The 19,304-nt window shown below is 43.0% G+C and overlaps 1 protein-coding gene across 1 annotated transcript in view; it reads left to right on the top strand.

The window, feature by feature from the left end:
- The first annotated feature begins 5,515 nt into the window (after window positions 1-5,515).
- The window catches only part of ARHGDIB (Rho GDP dissociation inhibitor beta), a 28,513-nt gene continuing 14,724 nt past the window's right edge, over window positions 5,516-19,304 (top strand). The window contains exons 1-3 of the mRNA XM_004611297.2: window positions 5,516-6,006; window positions 15,677-15,860; window positions 16,520-16,603. Of these exons, the coding sequence (XP_004611354.1) occupies window positions 15,683-15,860; window positions 16,520-16,603 (262 nt within the window). The 5' untranslated portion in view covers window positions 5,516-6,006; window positions 15,677-15,682. The remainder of the gene's footprint in view (window positions 6,007-15,676; window positions 15,861-16,519; window positions 16,604-19,304) is intronic.

The raw sequence follows: 19,304 nt of genomic DNA, 5'->3' as shown, positions 1-19,304 counted from the left end.
CCTCTCTCTCCCCGTCTCTCTCCTTTCTCCCTCTCTCTCCCCCTCTCTTTTCCCTCTCTCTTTCTCTCTCCCTCCCTTTCTCTCTCTCTCTCTCTCTCTCTCTCTCTCTCTCTCTCTCTCTCTCTCTCTCTCTCTCTCTCTCTCTCTCTCTCTCTCTCCTCCTCCTCCTCCTCCTTCTCCTCCTCACTGATTTTTTTATGGTTTAAAAACCAGCCTTCTTTATATTTCACAATTATACTGTGGAATTTTTTTGAACAGAGATTCCTGGCTCTAATTCTAGAGATCTGATGTCATAGGGCTGGTGTTGGGCCTATGGATTTGCATTTTTACCCGCTTTCTGGGGAACTTTGAGCTGCTGCGCCACAGACCATGCTTTGCGTAAACTGGTCTGTTTGTGTTTTGAATGTTTTATGAAGAAACATTGCTGTGTAACTGTATATAGATTTCAGGGGAATAGTAATATATTCCAACATTATACACGCTGCACGAGGATGACTGATAACGGTCTCATTTCCATTTGCTTACCTACAGCTGACGCTCTATGTCTGTTGTGTCTGCTCATAGCAACCCTAAAGTCAGAATACAGGCTGGGGTTTTATTTCATTTCAAATAAAGTTGAAATCCAGGTTTATATTGCTTACTCTCTGCCACAAGTATATACTAGAAACGACAGGGCTTTTAACATGTCTAAACTCAAACCAGTAGCTCCCCAAACACCTACTGTTCCCTTCACACTCTCCATCTCAGTTGCCGAGACCCCTGAGGACCCAGCCACTGAGAAAACTGTCACTTATCTGTGAGGCCTCATTCTTCCTCACCCTCAACCTTTCATATCTCATTAATCACCAATTTGGCAGGTTTCACCTACATATTTCTCAAAAATAGCCACATCTATTTGTATTTCTATTAGGAGTATCTTGATTCAGGCCCGAACAATCTCTGTGCACCTCCTTTACTGTCAACGATGCCCCAATGCTCTTGGGATCAGGACCCAGTTACTTATTTTCATAGTCCATCAAGTCCACTGTAATCTGGACCCTGCTCCCATCCACAGACTCATTTCTCCTCCCACGTAATGCATATTCTAGAGGCCAGCCATATGAAGCTGCTTCCTTATAATTTCTCCACACACCGTTGGACAGTGTAAGCCTTATTCATGCTTCCCCTTTACCTCAGACACATTCTCTTCTACTTCCAACCTCCCCAGGTCAAGACTCAATACCTGTGCTCATTCACAACCAGGCACTTCCGCCAGGAAGTGTCCTTGATGTTCTTGCCTAGTTCTCTCCTAACGGTGTAGATATCTTTCCCTAAGCCCACAAAATGTTTCCAAATTTGTTTGTTTCTGTCCTTTCCCCATTATATTAATAGCAATTTTAGTTCACATGAGGAATCTTGTTATGCAAGACACAGATGTTTCCTTATAAGCTTTATATTTGGGTGGAGAAATGTCAGCTCTTCAGAAAATAGTCAAAAATATAAGGCAGTGTTTAGCAATGGACCCAATTATGTGCTAAAAACAATGCGCGCTGTAGAAGTTCAGAAATACACACCACGCACTTGTGCTGGAAGGCTTCCAAGAGGAAGAGATGATATTGGATGGAGATGTATGTGGGCAAATGGTGGGTAATTAGATGAAAACAACTCTTTTCAGGCATTTTAATCTCTACTCTAAATCATGATGCAATGTGGAAACAATAATGGCACTGATGAGCCCGTTGAGAAAGTGCTTAATGAACGGCCCAGGCAAAGGGCATTTTATAGCTCACTACCCACAAGAGGGGCCCCTATTCATTAGCATGTAATTCAGTGGCAATTGTTGGGGCCCTATTTTCTTCCTAGTATTGCTCTGCTTGTTTGCATACACCACAACTTTGATGGGCACAGGCCTTTGTTCATGCTTCCCCTTGACCCTTGACCTCAAATACAGTCTCCTCCACTGAGTTATGCATGCTAAATGCTTCCTCACATATTATTCCCAACCCTTTCTGCATGCTAAAAGTTCCTCTCAATCTCTCTTTTACGGATGAGAAAACCAAGAACCATTGGCTAGAACTAAGACGCACTGACCGGAAGTAACAGAACCAGGGTATCTGCAGGACAGATATTTATCCCTCCTTCTCTGAATGCTGTTTGTACTCTGGAGCCACAGCTTTGGGAGCAGAGCGTATTTTCTGAGTGTTTGTCATCTCTGGTTGTGACCTCCAAGGAAAGCGTCAGTGTGCAAAGGGGAAGTCTCAATAGTCAGAGACTCCTTTTCTGGCAGAAGGAGCTGGCCCACAGATTTGCCTAGAACTAATCATCAGCATAGCCCGTGAACTGAAAAGAAAGGCAGCAAAATCTCTACCAAGATTTGCTTGCTTTTCTGGAAGTTCTTCTACAATTTTCTGACTTCTGAAGATTTTATTGGCCAATACAGGGATAAGGGCCTAGAGGAAGTGTGTTTAATTATCATGAAAAGCATTTTCTTTCTTTCTTTTTAAAAAAAATTTTTGTGGGTGGGCCATACCTTGTGAGTTCTCAGAGCTTATCTCACAGCTCTGCACTCAGGGATCACTCCTGGCAGGGCTTGGGGGACAATATGGGGCATGGGGAATCAAACCCAGGTTGGCTGTGTGCAAGGCAAACACCCTAATCACTGTACCGTTGTTCTGGCCCCACAACAAGCATTTTCTGACATTTACAGAAGCTTCAATAACTTGGAAGGGAGTCTAAAGTTAGACATCCTGGGCAACTTGGACATTCTGGTCTAGAGGTGGAGTAGCCTCTATTTTAATCCAATGCAAGAAGTCTCTTCATCTCAGGGTCCTAGTTTGATGAATCCGTAAGTCTGTGAACCTGACACAAACCTAAGAACTGGAACTACATCAGGTAGATCCCAGCCCTGACAGAGATGGTGCCCGCTGCCCTCAAATCCTCTAAACGTCCATCTTATGTCATCAAGAAGAGGCTCTAACTTAGCGCCATTCTTTTTTGGTTTTTTGCACAAGGGTTACTCCTGGCTTTGCACTCAGGAATTATCCCTGGTGGTGCTAGGGGATCATATGGGATGCTGGGATTCGAACCCGGGTCGGCCGCATGCAAGGCAAGTGCCCTACGCGCTGTGCTATTGCTCTAGCCCCCTAATTTAGCCATTCTTAATGAGGTAGTGGATTTTTTGAGATTTTATTAAGTGTTCTGAATGCTCTCTCATCCCTCCATCCCTATACACAAATATTCTAGTTTGAGTCATGCATGCAGCCGACCTGAGTTGGATTCCCAGCATTCCATATGGTCCCCCGAGCACCACCAGAAGTAATTCCAGAGAGCAGAGCAGTAACCCCTGAGCATTGCTGGGTGTGACCCAAACAGCAGAAAAAAAGAAAGAAAGAAAGAAAGAAAGAAAGAAAGAAAGAAAGAAAGAAAGAAAGAAAGAAAGAAAGAAAGAAAGAAAGAAAGAAAGAAAGAAAGAAAGAAAGAAAGAAAGAAAGAAAGAAAGAAAGAAAGAAAGAAAGAAAGAAAGAAAGAAAGAAAGAAAGAAAGAAAGAAAGAAAGAAAGAAAGAAAGAAAGAAAGAAAGAAAGAAAAGCTTCAAACTAAGAGCATGAATTATGGGGGGGTGGCCTATACACCATAAGTTTGTCATTCCTACTTTTGAAACCCTCTTGTTCCAAACAATTTATTTTACTTGCAAATTTTTAAGGGTCTGTGTCCCCCTAGAACCTCAGTTCTACAAGAATTTTCCAAAAGAGATTTTGCACATGATCTACTGCTCCACCGCTGGTACCGAAGCAGTTGCAGAAAGAAGAGGGGGCTCAATAAATGTTACATAATGAAGAGATGTGCCCTCCTTTGAGGGAACCGAGCTACAAAATGTAGCATCTTGGGCTGGAGACATAGTACAGCACGTAAGGTGCTTACCTGGTGTGCAGTTGACCCCGGTTTGATCCCTATCATCCCCTATGGTCCCCTAAACCCCACTGCCAGTGATATTTGAGCACAGAGTCAAGAGTAAGCCGTAGGCACTGCCTGGTGTGCATCCACTCCCACCAAAATAATGTAGCATCTTCTGGGTAAAATAACATGTGCTTTCATTTAGCTATGGATCAAAGAGGAAATCAAGGAAGAAATAAAAAGGCTCCTTGAGACTAACGATAATGAAGAAACAAGTTGCCAAAATCTATAGGACACAAGAAAAAACAGTACTTAGGGAGAAATTCCTAGCATTCCAGGCCTACATAAGGAAAGAAGAAAAAGATAAAATATGTGATTTCATTTACAGTTAAAACATCTGTTTCAGGGTCTCCATCATTTTAAAATTAGAAGTTAAATCTGTAGGAGATTTTAAAGATAGATAATAGTTTTGATTGCATCCATTTTCCTTTTTTGCAACATTAATCTCCTTTCCCACACCAAATGGCCACAGTGTCCTTCATTGTTTTGGTTCACTTCACTTCACTAAGAAATCAGGTAATAGAACCTTACAGAATAAGGTAAGTCAAATACGAGATGTTGAGCTGTGACCAGAAGTCAGTTTCTCTTGGTGCCTTTACTTAACCGGTCAAAACCTATTGGAAGACTGAAGACTGTAAGTACTACATATTGAGTTTTGTGCCTAAAGAAGTGTTTGTTGTGCAACAGCTCTAGAAATGTGGTTTGGAGTGCTTCAAAACTGTTTCCTCAACTGGCTTAAATGCATCCTCTACATCTTCTCCCCTTCACATTGCTTCACAACCTGTTTCCTCAAATATGGTACAAAGTCCATTTTCGCCCATGTTCCGTTGCCAGAAATTCTGAGTTAGAAGATGGTGAATGAATGAAGTCTGATTCTTGTTATCTGCAGTCCTAGATTTAATCAGAAACAGGCCTTTGACTTCCTTCTTCAGTGAAAATTACAAAAACAAACAAGCAAACAAACAGAAACCCAACATTTGATCTTTGTGTTTCAATTCCAAATTATATCTTGAAATTGTAAGTGAACAAATGCCCCAAGCCCCAGATGTGTACTCCCCAAAGCTGGAATACACATTTTAAAGTTTAGGGCAGCAACACTGTGACTGACGTGACTTCAACATGACTGTAAACTCTGCCACCATGAAATATTTTTCAGAATTAACACGAAATACAATAAAATTTAAGACACATATCCCCAGCCCCTCAGGCCATGGGTGACACTTCATTCTCAGACCCCTGCACGGAACCAGGTCAGTGACCAAGAATTGCCTAGAAGGGTCTCTGGGACTCTTAAGCATCTCTTGGGAAGATCTCCCTTCTCAGACAAACAAACAAACAAACAAACAAACAAGCAGCAAAAAAGGACTAGAGGAATAGATCAATGGCCTGGGTGCTTGCAAGGCATGCTTTGTTTAAGACAGACCTGGATCCATCCCCAGCTCTTCTGACTACCGCAAGGAGCGATCCTCCTCCCCCAGCAGAGAAGGGAGTAATCCATGAGCACTGCTGGGTGTGGCCAAACACACAAACCAAGAAGATTTGCGGTACGTATCCGCAGCTAGCATTTATGAGTTCTCAGCAATGCACATTCAGTGCCAGGCAACTGCAAATATCTGCTTGAAAAAGAAGCTGGCTGAGACCCCGCGGGAACAGAAGTTCGTGATACAAAGTCAACTCTATGTTCATTGATTGCTATTTTCGGCTACTTGCTTCAATAAGTTTCTTCCCAGAAATGATTGCATTTTGGACATAGCTGCACAGTTACTCATAGCACCCACAGCTGCAGGCTCTGCACCTTTGCAAGAACGTGCATGCACACCCTGTTTGCATAGACCATCATGCTCCTACAAGTGCCATTCACTGGCAAGGACACACTGCTCAGAGGCTGCAGATCAAGATACACGCAGAGCAGAGCAAAGGAACAGGATTTGAGACAGCCCCGGGTTTCCTCTTTGAGCATGTTTAAAACATTTTTTTTCTCATTCACTTCCTTCCTGTTCTAACTGCCAGTACTCAGGAGTCAGTGTGAAGAGAACAGGCACCCCGGACAGACCAGAGACAAGAGCCCCTAAATGTAAGTTGGAAATCGCCGGACGGGGGAGGGGAGGAGAGAGGTGGGCACGGGGAACCCTAGAACATCTTTCAATCCTCAACCCGGCTGCAGCCCTCTGCCATTTAGGCTCTCCAGGGTAGTGATTCCTCCTTGAAATGACTTCATGCTAAGGGCTCAGGAGACTGCCTGGGAAGGGAAGTCAGAGGCAATGGAAGCAATGACTCAGAGAAGGTCGCCCAGCCTGGGAGGAAGAGGGTGGGCTGCAGCCGCAGAGCTGAGATCCTGGACATCCTGGAGAAGGTCTTAGAGCATAAGTAATGCAAGAACGCCGGGTGGGAGAGGGGGGGTACTGGATGGAGGGTCGGGGTTCCTCTAAGGCTAAAGTCAGCAGCTCACCAAGCACAGAAGCAACAAAACTATAGATCCAACCCGATAGGGTAGATGCAAGGTGCACTGCCATTGGGGTGGAGATGTGTGGTTTCCTGTTTTTAAGTAGGTTTAAAGAGGCTGGTGAAGGGGGTGGGGGTTGGGGGGGTCAAAGCTGGCAAACTTGAAGCTATTTTCCTCTACAGAATTTGTAGGTGACAGAAGAGACGTGCATGAGGAAGGCAGTCCTTCCAGTATGGTGGGATTTAGCTATCGAGGAGCCAGTCCAGAAGAATGCATTTGCTATTTCCTCCTCAGTAAGGCAGGGATAGAATTTCTACCACTAACAAAACCCGCGTATTAAAATTCCTGCACGGAGGATGGGGAGATTGGTGGTGGTTAGTTGCTAAGAGATCGTTCTTTAGATGCAAGAGAACAAAATACACAGAAGAGATGGGATTGCTGATTAAGAAATGGGTGGCTTTGAACTACTTTATAAAAGGAAAAAAAAAAGAAAGAAATAGGTGGCGGTAAAATTCAAGGGGATCCTCAAAGACTTCCGGTGTGTGGGTTGAGCTCTAAATGTATTGAAACGCCAAGTTCATCATTTGGCCATCTTTATTCTTCTGGCTTAGATCCCAAAGGTCTTTCTGAGTGCATGTCCTAGTTCTCATGCTCTGTCATCCGTCTCTAATTAGACTCTAGCCCTAGCATAATGTGGTCCAAGTCTGGGGAACCATGCTCCCCCATTTGAAATGCGGAAGGCAGACAGAGTACTCTCATGCAGAGAGCCATAGTTTCCCTTCGCAATGAGAGCAAGAGCCACTGGAATGAGGGTTAAAGTTTTGCCTTCTCCCTGCAGGAATCAGGGAAGGGAATGAGTCTGTGTCTGACTCAGTCATAGGCAGACATTAGTCACCTTTGCCCTTACTTTTCTTCATAAATATATAAGAATCTATCCCTCAGCCCTGAGTCAGCTTCGTGACAAAGCCATCTTCCACTTCTGGGAGATGTGTGGACCTCTGAAACAGGCGTTGGTTTTCTTATCCTGCGCTTGTGAACTAAACATGCTGTAGTTCAACCCACAAAGACTAGACTCTTCCAAATGCTGGAGTTTGGGAAACTCCTTATTTGGGAAAACCTAAACTGACATGGAGGGACATATGGCTCTGGAAACATCCAGGTTCTGTTTTCTCTTGGAATCTTAGCCCTACAAAATCATTCTGATCAAAAGATGAGGGCCTTCGCCGTTTAGGGAAATCCCGGAACCAAATTCTGTATGCTAAAAGCTAACTGAGAAAGGCCAAAGAGACAGTATAAGCATGAAGAAGGCACTTGCCTGAGTGTATGCTGGGCCCATTCTATCTCCAGCACAACACGGTTCCCCAGGCACTCTGAGATGTAGTCCAGGAGACTCCCGGTCACCACTAAATTGGCCCCGATGGGTCCTGGTACTACAGGGCCGGAACCACAATCTAATCTCAAACCCTACCACTGAACCACTGACCTGGCTGTCCTGAGAATTGCTAGGAAGGGTTCCCAAGTAATGCTTTGGAGGACCAAAAACAAACTAACAAACAAAGGAATTAGCAGGGGGCTGGAGAGATAGTACAACTGGTGGGGCACTTTCTTTGCACATGGCCAACCCAGGTTCAATCCCCGGAACCCCATATGGTCCCCCGAGCACTGCCAGAAGTGATTTCTGAGTGCAGAGTCAGGGCATACCCTGAGCATCACAGGGTATGCCCCCCCAAAAAAAAAATCAAACAAACAAACCAAAAAAAAACTAAAGAATTAGCATACAGCTTGGCAGAGCCAGCACCTTCTTTGAACCTGGAGTTAGAAACTTGGAGATTTGAATCCTGAAAGACAGGGAGGGGACAGTAAGGCTCAGAAGTGTGATATGGTTTGACCAAAATCACATAACAGTGCAAAATATATATGTATGAAGCAATAACTACACTACCGAGGAATAGGGTTGCTGGAAAAATCCCCTAGAATCTATATGAGCACACCCAGAGTTGGGGCCCATGTCACTCCTGAAACTTCAACATTTCTCCTTAAATAGCTTCTGGGTATGGAGAAGTAGTTGCCATACAGTGACTAGAGAACTTGACTTGTCCACAACTGAGCTGGATTTCATCCCCCAAACTCCATCTGAGTCCCCCTCACCTGCCTGAAAGTGATTCCTGAGCAGAGAGCCAGGAGTAAGACTGAACACAGCTCAGGAGAGTGACCCAAAAAGATAAATTAATAAATAGTTTCTGGAGCTTCCTGTGCTATTTTCCACAATTCTGAAGTCCACACCTACAGCTGGAAAAATTCACTTTATTAGACTTTCTTTATAGAACTTTCTTAGTCTAAGCAGCAGAGTACCTGAAAGCTGTCTTTCTGGTCTACAGAAACTTTTGTGGATGCATTGAGTTACTGCAGTTGTCTCTTGCCTAATCCATTCCTTTCCTTACTGCAGTTTTTCTTGAGGGTTCTTAAGATAAATATTTGTGAAAGTACCCCACTAGGCGATTTCATGCAGTATGCAGAAAAGTCTAATGGAACCCTTGAAATTACCTTCCTTTTGCATGGAATCTAGAAGGAAGAGCACACAGAGAAGTGCAAGCAAGAAATCAGGGTTCCTTTCTCTCCCTGGGGGAATATTAAGGAGTTTGTCCTCTTGTCATCTGTGCCCCCACCTCCCCAGCCCCCCACCTCAGGAATGATGGCAAGGCCTGAAGGTTTGCTCTGGTTTTTGTATCTGTGTTGCTGAAGCGAGCACGGGCCCTGACTTTCTAACCAAACACTGTCCTCTCTGGCACTGGGTTGCTTCTTTTCATCCAGTTCCACAGTTTCACAAAATTTTTCATGGGACTCAAGTGATCGAGTGCAATTTAGGGGAACTCAGGAAGCACCACGTCCTTTCTGTCAGTTGGGAATACAGAGATGTCATAGAAGATTCCAGAACTGAGACAGGTTCTGGTGTTCCGGGGAATAAAGTTGATTTCTCCCTGTGAGCCAAATGTCCAGACAGGGTTCAGACCTTCCCGTCCTTGACCACCTCTGAGCCCCCACCCAGGTCTCCAGAAACTGTTTTAGAGCTGAAGCCCCAATCTGGGAAAAGTGGCAATGAGTTGACTGGCAAAGTGCAAGAAAGGCCCTTCTTGAATGAAAACCTCCCTTATTTCAGATACAGCCACATTTCTCTTTCTTTTGTGCATCTAGATGCATGATCTGGCAGATCTAGCTTTGGGTCTCAAGCTAAATGTTCACTGTCTTTTGCTCCAGAGCCAGAAGGAATTCTCTGCGTGAGCTCTGCCTGTGTCTTCTCTTGTTTTTCATCATTCCAAATGTGACCTCTGACTTCAATTGTGAAAGGGAACAGTAAATAGAATCTAAAATTAAATGGTTCGTGTGAACATTTTTAAAAAAGAAATAGAAGCGTTACAGCCCCAGTCGAGGATTGACTTGTTAATAAACATGCCTTGCAATTTTCAGAATTTCTTGTCTCTTCCCTGTACCTCAGAGCAACGATGTCTGTTTTTAAGGAGGGAGTGGAATTTGTCAGGACTGTGATTCAGGGAACACAGTTGCTGCCTATGCAGGACCTGCTGCACTCAGGCTGTGTAAATGCCACAGACAGCGGCGTGCAGAGAGAGGAGCAGAACATCAGCTATTGGCCAGCATACAGTAGTTCTAGAATTTTCCCTGTTCTCTTCAACTCTTCAAACCCATAAAGAAACATTGCTCTTACCACCATACTGGTGGTAAAACTTGGGTCTCAGTGAAGTTAGTAATTTGATTATGTCCTATAATAAGTCATTTCCAGAGCCAAGTTTGGAGTCCCTGCTTCATCACCATCATCATCATCCCATTTATCATTGATTTTCTTGAGTAGTCTCAGTAACATCTCCATTCGTCCTAGCCCTGAGATTTTAGAAGCCTCTCTTTACTCATCCTTCCCAATGGTGCCGCATTGGAGGCTCTTTTAGGATCAGGGGAATGAGACCCATCATTGTTACTGGTTTTGGCATATGAATATGCCACGGGGAGCTTGCCAATCTCTCCCATGCGAGCAGGAAACTCGGTAGCTTGCCAGGTTCTCCAAGAGGGAGAACTAGGCTATAAGATGCCGTGCGGCTTGGTTTTATAGTCTCTGGATGTTGGCCATTGATGGGATTACACTGTGCTGGGGGCAATTTCTGGGTGTGACCACCTAGCTACTGGAAAATGGGGGATCTGGGTGGAAGAGGCCCATTCCCGATCCAAGCAGGCTTGGAGATCTCAGCCCCGGGTCCCGCACACCTGAGTTCCTCTGCCAGTTTCTTCATGCATGAGGCTCACCCGAACGTATGGAGAAGGGCCTTGAGCAAGGCTGTGGCTGGGTTCCGGAGGTCTCTGGCTGCTGGGGCTCTGCTCAGGGCAGGGAGGGTAACTCAACCCACCCCATCCGAGGGGCCCTGGTGAAGACAGCCAGGATCAGGGGCAAGAGACTCTGTTCCATTGAACTTAAATCCTTGTTCCAATATATGTGAAGGTGACCTTTTCCTTACCATCAGCTCATTTGGGATTGTATTAATGAACCAGATAAATGTGCCTTATCTTGAGACTGATGTAAATTTCACTCATCTTGAAATTTTCCCTAAAGTTAAGCCAAAATACCAGCTTGTACTGTGACATACGCGTGCCCTGAGTAACCATCCTAATTTAACTTGACATTTTGATGGAGCCCGAGAAGACTAAGTCCCCACCAGAGCACAGCTCATACTTGACATTGTTTTATCAAAGAGTGAACATGGGGTGTGAGGGTTCATCTGCGTGGGCATCTGTGAAGCAGAAAATAGACAATTAGCGTCAAAGTGCATGCCGAATGACCATAGGATCCTCTAGGCATTCTGACGCCCTATTCTCCCTCTCTCTCTCTCTCTCTCTCTCTCTCTCTATATATATATATATATATATATATATATATACATATATATGTGTGTGTGTATAATTGTTAATTCTCTATTTCACTATTAAACAGTCCATAGGAAGGTGCAAAAGAATGTTCAATGCTGATAGGCTGGGCTCTCCTCAACTTCATCTTCACTTCCTCTTTTTCATTTTTTATTTCACAGTCTGTTTAAAATTGAGGAGCATGAAAGTCATTGGGTTAAGCAGGGACCTCAGAGGTTCCCTGATGTAATGATTTCATTTTGCAGGGGATGAAACTGGAGCATGAAGCAATTTTGTGCCTTGTGCAAGGGGACACGAAGAGTCACATTGAAAACCTACTTATGTGACACTGCCCAGCCTTACCACAGCCCTCCTGCAGATTTTGTAAGGGAACATTTCCCTCTGCCTGTGTACCCTGGGTAGAGTCTTAAGATGTCTATCGAACTTTCTAATTTCATTGTTTCTTTTTTTGTTTGTTTTGGGGGTCACACCCAACAGTGCTCAGGGCCTACTCCTGGCTCTGAGCTCCGTGATCATTCCTGCCAGGCATGGTGGGCCATATGGTGGGCCATATGGGGTGCCAGGGATCTGTCCAGGTGCCAGTTTGGCCATATGCAAGGCAAGCGCCCTACCCACTGTACTACCATTCCAGCACCATCATTAGTTCTTAATAAATGCAACCAAAGCAACTGAGCATAGAGTCCAAAATACAGACAACTTGTCCTCAGACATAAGTTTGCTCCTTATACCACGTCTTTTTGTGCAGGTTACTTAGATGAACTTTAGTTTTCTGATCTGTAGATAAAAAAATTATATAATGTTTACACTTGAGGCCGAGTGCAGACTAAAGAAGTCTCAACAAGCATTTGGCACAGTATGTGAAAACTACCATTATCATTATTATGACCAACAATGAAGCCAGTTTTTATTAAAGTGCCAGAGATCAGACCATCATCTGTAGAATTTCCACAAATTCCTACACTCAGTTCAGCCAGCACCCAGGCAAGGGAAGATTAAAAAGAGAAAACTGTAGGTCTGGGAAATCCTTGCTAAACCAGGGGGAGCACTGATGCCTGGGACCTTGAGGGAATCTGAGGTTTCCCAGAGATGAATTCTGAAATGAAAAAGGCAGCATCATTTGGGAATTCACATAAGTTTTGCATCAATTAAACAGAAATAGTCTCTTCCTATGCACAAGTGTAATAAGGGAGCTGAATGTCATGGGACTTCACTGACATGTGACTGACAGGTGACTGACATGTGACTACAGGTGGGAAAGAATGCATAGATGGAGACTCAAAAAGCCCAACACCCAGAAAGCACTGTGTGACTCCCCATCTGACAAAATGAACAAAGTTAGAGACACGAAAGTGGAAGGCATTTGCTCAGTGGGTCATAGTTGGTTGGTAGCAGAGCCAGAACGGAAACCTGTACACAATGAGGGCAGGCTCAGGAAAAAGATAGTTATTCAAAATCAATCGCGCTCACCAGAACTGTCCTGAAGAGCTAGGATTTAGCATTTTCCTTAAGAACTTCTCCCTCTGTTCCTTCTCTGTTCAGCTAGCTTTGAGGCCTGGACGTGTCTCCTCAGCACCGATTTTAGCTAATATCTCATCCTATAGCGTTGATTTAACCAACATTTGCAGTTCACCGCCTTGATTGCTTAGCTTATGACCAACAACCAAGATCATCTCTGATCTAGCAGGGCCTCCGGGCAAAGCAAGCTTCTCCTTTACCCTCAAGGCTCCACTTCCATATTCAAAGTTAAGGCTTCCTGGTCACATTCCTCAAATCAGACTTAGATAAAATCTATGAAGAATGTCAGGGATTTACAGCCCCTGGGACTGTGGATGCAATTTTATGACCTTATTAACCTCTTCCCTTTATATAAGTCGGATATATATAAAGGTCTGATATATATAAAAACCAAGTCTGATTTTTAAGAGACTTATGGCTTCAGAAAAAAAGATGGTCAACTATCAGTTAAACCAGCTGGACCTTTTGGGTCTAGTTAGATTGTCCAACCTCCCAACAATTTCTCTGCTTTGGAGAATAGCTTAAACATCAATATATACCAACACACAGTGTCTTGCTAACAGTGATGCTCATCAAATATCGTGACCCTAATTTTGTTTTAGGGCTTTCCCTGAGAACTGCTTTTCCGGTCCTTTATTTTCCATGCTACTACATTTTTTGTGTTTCTCTAATCAGTTTTTCAGAGTAAGTTGGGTTGGGGGTCATCATATCTCTTTATCTTAGGTTACATAATTCAACCAAATTACTGTATTCCTGAATTTCCCCACTTGTTTTGATATAACAATTTCAGACAGTAGCCTCACTTTGTTCTAATCACCTTTCTCTGTCCCTAAATGATTGCCATTAAACCATCCCCAACCTGCAAAGCCCCCCTCCCCAGCCAAACACAACCTCTATTGTTATTCCTGCCAGTTCATTGACTTTCCTTGAGTGTATGAAATGAGAGTTAAACTATTCTTTATTGTACTGTTCTTTGGAGGCTGGTCTTTGAGTGGAGCCGTTTCTTCGAGCAGAGGCATGAGTTGCCATAGGAACAGACCTGCAAGTTTCCTTTCTGCTTAGAAAGCAGACCTGGGCATTGCAATGCTGTGTTCAGAGCTGATCAAGGCTCATAATGTTTGACAGTTATTTAGCTGGAGGATTATTGCGGATCCAAGGGAAATCATTTCTTTTTTTTTTCTGTTCTATCCAAATTGCTTTTACTTGGCTTCACTTTTATATTATTGTTCTTTCTATTACCAATAATAGTGACATTAAACTCAGAACCACCGTGATTTTGTTCCAGAGTGCTTTCCTCTTAGGGGACTCTACGGAGTCAATAGTCAGAATCGGTCTTATTTATACTTGTGCCACTTAGGAGCAATCACTCTGTTACACATGGGGAAGAGGGTTGCCCTCAGGGTAGAATGGAAGGAAATTGGGAAAATTATGTCCTTGCCCAAACAGGTTCATTGCTGCCAGTCATGAGCCTAAAATTCTTGCAGTAGAGATTTCTCTCTCTTTCTTAGGACACTGCAGCTCATCTCACTGTGTAAGTTTGGACAATTTTCTTACCCTCTGGATTCCAATTTTCTCAGTGTTTAAGCAAAGGTTGGATTACATCACCTCAAGGTTCATTTTAGCTCTGAAAAACTCTGGCCATATATACCTGAAGAGGAACAAATTTGAAACTATTATTGCTCAATTGTTAGCCCTTAAGTGTGAGGAATTTTATTAGATCACCCTTTAAATTTTTAGTACAAAACAGACAGATGTGCTAAATGCTGAAGGAAGACAGACTCCAGGGTAAGCTCAGGCGAGCCTTTGAGCATGTGATCACAACAAATCTGGGAAGGGGAGGGAGGAATTGAAGAGAAACAGAAGGGAGAGAAGGATAGAAAGATCCAAGGAAAGGCATACTTGTATTTTTAAAATATCATCTCATGGAATTTAAGGACTTGTGTTCATCTGTGACATGTTATGAGAACAGACTACTTTCTAGAGAGAACCTAATCAAGGGATGTTCAGAAAAGGTCAGAACTATGTGTGCTATAGGGGCGTCCAAAGAAACACAGAATCTAGTACTTGGTCTGGAAGAACCACGAGCAAAGTTAGGAGGGGACCATTTTGATAGCTCCAACCTGTGTCATTGAACTAAAACTTCTCACATGTAACCTTTTTGGTCCAGCAGTTCAGGGTAAGATTCAGTTCTTGGTCAGAGGCAGGTTTCCTAGACAAATTTTCTGATGTTCTCTTGAAACCATCATCACTAGAATTGAATGAGCTGAGGATATTTATACAAGCAAGGTAGGCTGGACTGGAAGACCCTTCATATAACTATTCATTTGTTTTCTTAAATAGAAGTTTTATTGAGAGACTATGAGAAGGGAAGGGAGAGAGAGGGAGAGGCAGACAGAAAGAATCATGCATTCAGAAGAGAATGTGGCCTTCTCTAGAGGTAGAGAGAGCTGAGTGTACACAAATCAGATGGCGAGCCAGGACGCCCTCCAGAATGGAAAGGCACCCCTCTAACTATTTGTACTGGAACTTTGTCATTATCGGGGACAGCTTCCGTTATGTTGATTCACTTATAGGTTAGGCACAAGTGAGTTTCTTTCTTTCCTGTCAGTGTTATTATGTGAACAAAGAACACAGAGAAATTTAGGAATTTCTAAATTTAGGAATTTAGAAAATTTAGGCAGGTCAAAGAAAAGACTGGAGTGCATTATTATTTTCATGAATCAGGGAACATTTTCTGGAAATTCAACAATAGTGTCAGAAGTCATTAGGGCAAGCAAGTAGAGTGCTAACAGCCCCCACTGAACTATCTTTCAAATCTTCTAACTTTTGGCTAACAAACTATTATCCCCTGCCCCCCCAGATCAAAATGACTGAAAAGGCTCCAGAAGCACAAGTGGAAACAGATGATGATGAGTTGGACAGCATGCTCAATTACAAGCCCCCACCTCAGAAATCACTGAAAGAGCTGCAGGAGATGGACAAAGATGATGAAAGTCTGGCCAAGTACAAGAAAACGCTCCTGGGGGATGGCCCCGTGGTGGCAGGTATGTAGGCTTGGGAATAGTGGGCGGACAGGTGAGGAGAATGATATTCCAGGTACTCAGGACTGAGTTCAACAAACACTGCCAAGGGCTTCCAAGTGAATTTTGTGACTTACATCTACAGAAGCTGAACAGGGTCTTGGACTGTATAAGGTGCAAGCTGGCATTGAAATAGGCGAAAAATAGAACATAGAGAAGATTGCAAAAAACCCCAGACTACCACTTGGCATATTGCTTTGACATTTTCTCTTTTCCCTTCTCCTTCCTTGCCTAATCATTCACTCCTTACACATACAAAATGGCAGGAGACATGGTCATCCTTCAAGGTAAGGATGGGCAGCGCCCAAATAACTGGGTGGCTACCCACAACCACTAGGAAATTGTTGTTGCTGGTAATCAATATGGATCCCCAATTGCCTAAAGCAGAAATAGTGTGACTCTATACTTACACAGTCATTGAGACCACGCCTGGAGCACCTACCATTTTCGTTTTATTTCTACTCCCAATAGAGATATTACTTCTCTTTTTATGTTTTCTGCTTCCTACTCAAAATGTACACATAAATGTGTGTGTGCGCACACACACACACACACACACACACACACAGAGCGAGCAAATATATGTGTCCTTCTGTGCTTACATTCCCTTTTGCATCCTGCAGACCCAACAGTTCCCAATGTCACTGTCACCCGCCTTACCCTGGTTTGTGAGAGTGCTCCCGGACCAATCACCATGGACCTCACCGGTAAGTGAATACATCTTAATCTTTCTAGAAGCATCTATCATCATCACTGGGAAAGCTTGCCCTCTGTTCCTTCCCAGCCATCTAAACCTTAGTAAGGTGAATACCAGAAGTGCAGGATTCATAAATCATTGCTCTCAGGGGGCATAGTACTGATAGTCATGAAAAGTCGGTTTAAAAGACATGAGTACTAGATATATTTACTTATATCACAGTTACTTCATTTTCAATTACTATTCATGTAAAGGACTCCTAATGGAAACACTAAGAAGCAAACAGGTGCTTCTGGAACTGTAATAGTCATATCATCTAAACACCAGAGATAATATTGATCTTAAGTTTTTCAATGTGCCTGAAAGCAAGAAGCAATCTAAGAGCTGGACAATGCAAGAAAGTTCGCTGCTAAATACTAAGTGCTTTAGCTTAAAGCTGTAATTCTTGTGTACAGTCAGCAGCTTTCCCTTTAAAGATGACAAATTAAGATGTTCCACCCCTTTATTTTCTGGAGGAAAGGGTCAAGTTCTGCCCAGAGATTCAGGTCTGAAGGAAAGCGGGAGTGACCGGGGAAGAGGTTAGCGCAGAGAAGTGAGGAAAAGGTTATAGCACTGTGGTGAGGCCGCTCCAGGGCAGGTCTTTAGGGGGGAAAAAAATTCTACTTGCTTCAGGGTGTGAGCTTCTGAGAGAAAGAAAAGCAGGATTCTAAAGCAGGAGGCTTAGCAGCAGGGTAATTGCCCTCACACAAGACATATTCTTTCCTTACCATATATGGGCTTTTTGTCAGAGAGGAAATCAGGCTGAGAAGACACACTTCCTGTTCAACTGAAAGCCTTAGAGCAAACACACATTCAACCACCCCCACACTTAAGGTTCTCTGCAGGAGAGAAATTCACCAACACACAGACCTCTTCCTGTGCAAAATTGTGTAACGTTACCAGGTATAGCGTTAATTTGCAAGAGCAGACTTGAATCGGCACAAAGGAAATCGGTTCTACTCAGAGGGGCCTAATATTGCAGTGAGAAGTTGATCTCTGGACTTTTCCCCCACATCAGAAAAAAAAAGTGATTTATTGTCAGAAGGAAGTTAAAGAGGCGAATCTCATAGGTTGATATGTGTATATGTATGTATGTATGTGTGCGTATGCATATAGAGAAAGAGACGGAGACAGAGAGAACACTAGTAGCTGTTCTGTTTTACACACACACACACACACACACACACATATAGATAATGAGATAATGTCATCTCAGTAGACATTATAAACAGCTAATTCACATGTTCTAGGATAGCTGAGGAAATAGTATTATTTTATTGATAATTTGGCATTCTATATAATGACTGACAATCAGACATTCTATAACTGTGAGTTATTAATGTTAACTAGATTCTACCATGGGGATAAATTCACTATAAATTAAGTCATTCAAGTCATCCTTGAATTTCAGATCATATGGAACCGCATCAGAAGAAAAATAGAGAATGATTATCTTAATGATAAAAGTACAGGAATTAGGAGCATATCCAGGTTTAATGAAGCCGAAAACTTGTAACTGAAGAGATTTCCCTTATGAAAAGTAGTATCGTGCTGGGAGACTACTCAAGGGCCAGGTGTGCATGGCCTTACATGTGCAAGGACCCGAGCTGGATCTCCAACATTGCATGGGTCCCTGAGCAGCCCCGGGTGCAGCCCTGAAGACCCCCGGTACAGGAGGGCAGGAGCAGCACCCCTGGCCAGGCTGGCATTGAACTGTCCGGTCCAGTTAGCTAAGTTTGTCAGCGCCCCCTGGAGCACCCTGAGCATGCTTTGGTGGCCCCAAAATAAATTAATAAAATTGTAAATGCAAAATGAGATGCAAAATGATCAAAAGGAACCAAAACAAGTGAAAGTTTTCAAACTAGATAATACAAAATTATTATCAAATCTATAAAATAAGTCATTGATATTTTTAATATTTTTCTTATGTTTCTATATTTGAGGGCTAAGGACATATTTTATAATCATCTTTTCATTTGACTGGACTGGAGCATAGCACAGCGGGTAGGGCGTTCGCCTTGCACGTGACCGACCCAGGTTCGATTCCTCCATTCCTCTGGGAGAGCCTGGCAAACTACCGAGAGTATCCTGCCTGCATGGCAGAGCCTGGCAAGCTACCCGTGACATATTTGATATGCCAAAAACAGTAACAACAAGTCCCACAATAGAGATGTTACTGGTGCCCGCTTGAGCAAATTGATGAACAATGGGATGATGGTGCAACAGTGCTTCATTTGACACAATATAGATAATGTCATCTCAGTAGACATTTTAAACAGCTAATTCACATGTTCTAGGATAGCTGAGTAAATAGTATTATTTTATTGATAATTTGGCATTCTATATAATGACTGACAATCAGACATTCTATAACTGTGGGTTATTAATGTTAACTAAATTCTACCATGGGGATAAATTCACTATAAATTAAAATGTCAAATCAGTATGCTATTTGCTGAGATAATTATACTGTTATCTGTCAACTAGACCTCAATATTTTAAAAAAGGAAAACACTTTCATGCATAATTTGTTCCTTGTTTCTTATATATTTTTAAGGAACTCATCAAACCTGGGGGGAAAGTCTTTCTCACATTTCTTTCATATCTGGTCACATGATTTCAGGAATTTCAAATGTATGTGTGCATGTATGTGTGTGTAAATGTGAGAGTAT

Source organism: Sorex araneus, chromosome 10, assembly GCF_027595985.1.
Source record: "Sorex araneus isolate mSorAra2 chromosome 10, mSorAra2.pri, whole genome shotgun sequence".
NCBI classification, from domain to species: Eukaryota; Metazoa; Chordata; class Mammalia; order Eulipotyphla; family Soricidae; genus Sorex; species Sorex araneus.
Note: the sequence above shows the minus strand (reverse complement) of the source record. Positions and strands in the feature narration are given on the sequence as shown.